Source organism: Arvicanthis niloticus, chromosome 20 (assembly GCF_011762505.2).
Source record: "Arvicanthis niloticus isolate mArvNil1 chromosome 20, mArvNil1.pat.X, whole genome shotgun sequence".
NCBI classification, from domain to species: Eukaryota; Metazoa; Chordata; class Mammalia; order Rodentia; family Muridae; genus Arvicanthis; species Arvicanthis niloticus.
This window is the reverse complement of record NC_047677.1, coordinates 45,593,750-45,595,685: the sequence shown is the minus strand read 5'-3', so window position 1 is coordinate 45,595,685 and position 1,936 is coordinate 45,593,750. Positions and strand designations below refer to the sequence as shown.

General features: G+C 51.1%; 1 protein-coding gene across 1 annotated transcript; it reads right to left on the bottom strand.

Moving 5' to 3' along the window:
- Window positions 1-340: 340 nt before the first annotated feature.
- Tmem217b (transmembrane protein 217B) lies at window positions 341-1,205 on the bottom strand. The gene is made up of 2 exons (XM_034523956.2): window positions 1,095-1,205; window positions 341-984 (listed from the first exon to the last, which is right to left on the bottom strand). Exon 2 carries the CDS (start codon window positions 955-957, stop codon window positions 403-405), a length of 555 nt encoding a protein of 184 aa, XP_034379847.2. The 5' UTR covers window positions 958-984; window positions 1,095-1,205; the 3' UTR covers window positions 341-402.
- Window positions 1,206-1,936: the final 731 nt, after the last annotated feature.

Sequence of the window (1,936 nt, the reverse complement as noted above, 5' to 3'; positions counted from 1 at the left end):
ACTTGCTACTCTTGCAGAGGACCCAGGTTCAAGTCCCCAGCACCTACATAGGGTGGCTCACAACCACTTGTAAGGCCAGCTCCAGGGGGATCGTATGCCTTGACCTCTGAGTATCTATACTGACATGTACATAATCATGCTCACGTGCACACACACACACACACACACACACGCACACACACACACAAAGTTTTAAAATGACAAAAATGGATGTGGTGGCACATGCTTTTAATCTTAGTACTACAGAGGTAGAGATGGAGGAGAGGGGGAAAGAATATTTAAAAAAAAAAAAAAGAGTTAAAGATATAGTCAACGCAAAGGTAACCGATACTACAACAAGCTGCATATAATTCAGGGTCTGAATGTGAGCAGACCTTGGGTGAGCACCACCCCAGTCCTGGTTCAGTTTGTTTTGCGGTACAACGACCCCAGCCCGACAGGGGGCCATGAGTCTACGGTGCTGATGGAGGAGCGCCTGCGGCGGCCGGCTAAGCTTATGACCTTAGGGTCCTTGTAGAGCGTGTAGCCGTGCTTGACCACGAAGGGCAGGGAGGCGAAGTGCAGGAACATGCGGGAGATTTGCAAGAGCAAGTACAGTTGACTCAGGTCCTTGAACTGCTCCTTGATGGTGCCATGGATGAGCAGAACCATGGTGAAGCTGAGCAGTTCGTAGATGGTGATCCAGATGGTGTAGATGAGCAGTCCGATAAACATGTTCTTGTCGAGGCAGAAGAGGAAGAAGCAGCTGACGGTGATGGTGGCGATGGACAGTCCTGTGCTGATATTATGCCTGTAGACCACGACCCAGGACGCCACCTCGGATTCTGTGTCCAGGTAGATGCTGTATTTATCTTCGAAGCCGATGTGCGTCGTCTGGTTCAGCTCAAAGATGAAGAACTGGATGGTGTTCAGGACGGAGAAGATGCCCACCATGACTGCTATCATCCTGGAGTTCATTTTAGACCGGACTCACCAGGGCAGGTCCTGAAGGAGAAAATCCGGGATAAGCTTGAGAAGAGGCAGAGCTAGCTCAAGACCATGACCCCAAATCACGTGGAAAGGGCGTGGCCCAAGGGTCTGAGCCACGGTCTAACCTGAGTAGCTGGAACCACGTTGCTGGGACACGGTTGGGAGACACCACTGCCCCGGGGGTTGTTGGGTAGCTTCCAACTCTGTCTCAGTCCCAGCAGTTGTGATTCAGTGAGGAATGGTTCTGTGGAGGCAGGAAGATCCGGAGTTCAAGGTCATTCCCAGTGTGGCTTACAGGGGACCCTGCCTCAAAACAAAACCCCCAAAATAACAAGAGGCTCATCAGTTAGGAGCATGTAGCTTGCTGAGGGGCAAAGTTGGGTTCCTGGCACCCCTGATCGTGTGGCCTATAACTGCTCTATTGCTGGGTTAAGACCCTGTGACTCGCCGGGCAGTGGTGGCGCACGCCTTTAATCCCAACACTTGGGAGGCAGAGGCAGGCAGATTTCTGAGTTTGAGGCCAGCCTAGTCTACAGAGTGAGTTCCAGGACAGCCTGGGCTATACAGAGAAACTCTGTCTCGAAAAAACAACAACAACACCCCCCCCAAAAAAAAAAAAACAAAAACAAAAAGACCCTGTGACCAAAGCTACTTACTGAGGAGTCTGGGGCTTAGGGTATTAGAGCACTACCCCGTCAGGGAGCACATCACAAGCAGGAAGGCCTGCCCGATGCGTAGCTGAGAGCTCACATGTAGATCCACAAGAGGGAGGCAGAGAGCGTTAACTGGAAATGGTGTCTGTTTTTGAAACCACAAAGCCTGTTGCAGTGACACACCTGATCCAAGAAGGCCACGTGTGGTGCTGTCAGTGAGAATGGTCCCCGTAGGCTCATATGTTTGAAGAGTTGGTCCTTAGTTGGTGGAACTGTTTGGAAAGGATTAGGAGGTGTGGGCTCTGCTGTATAAG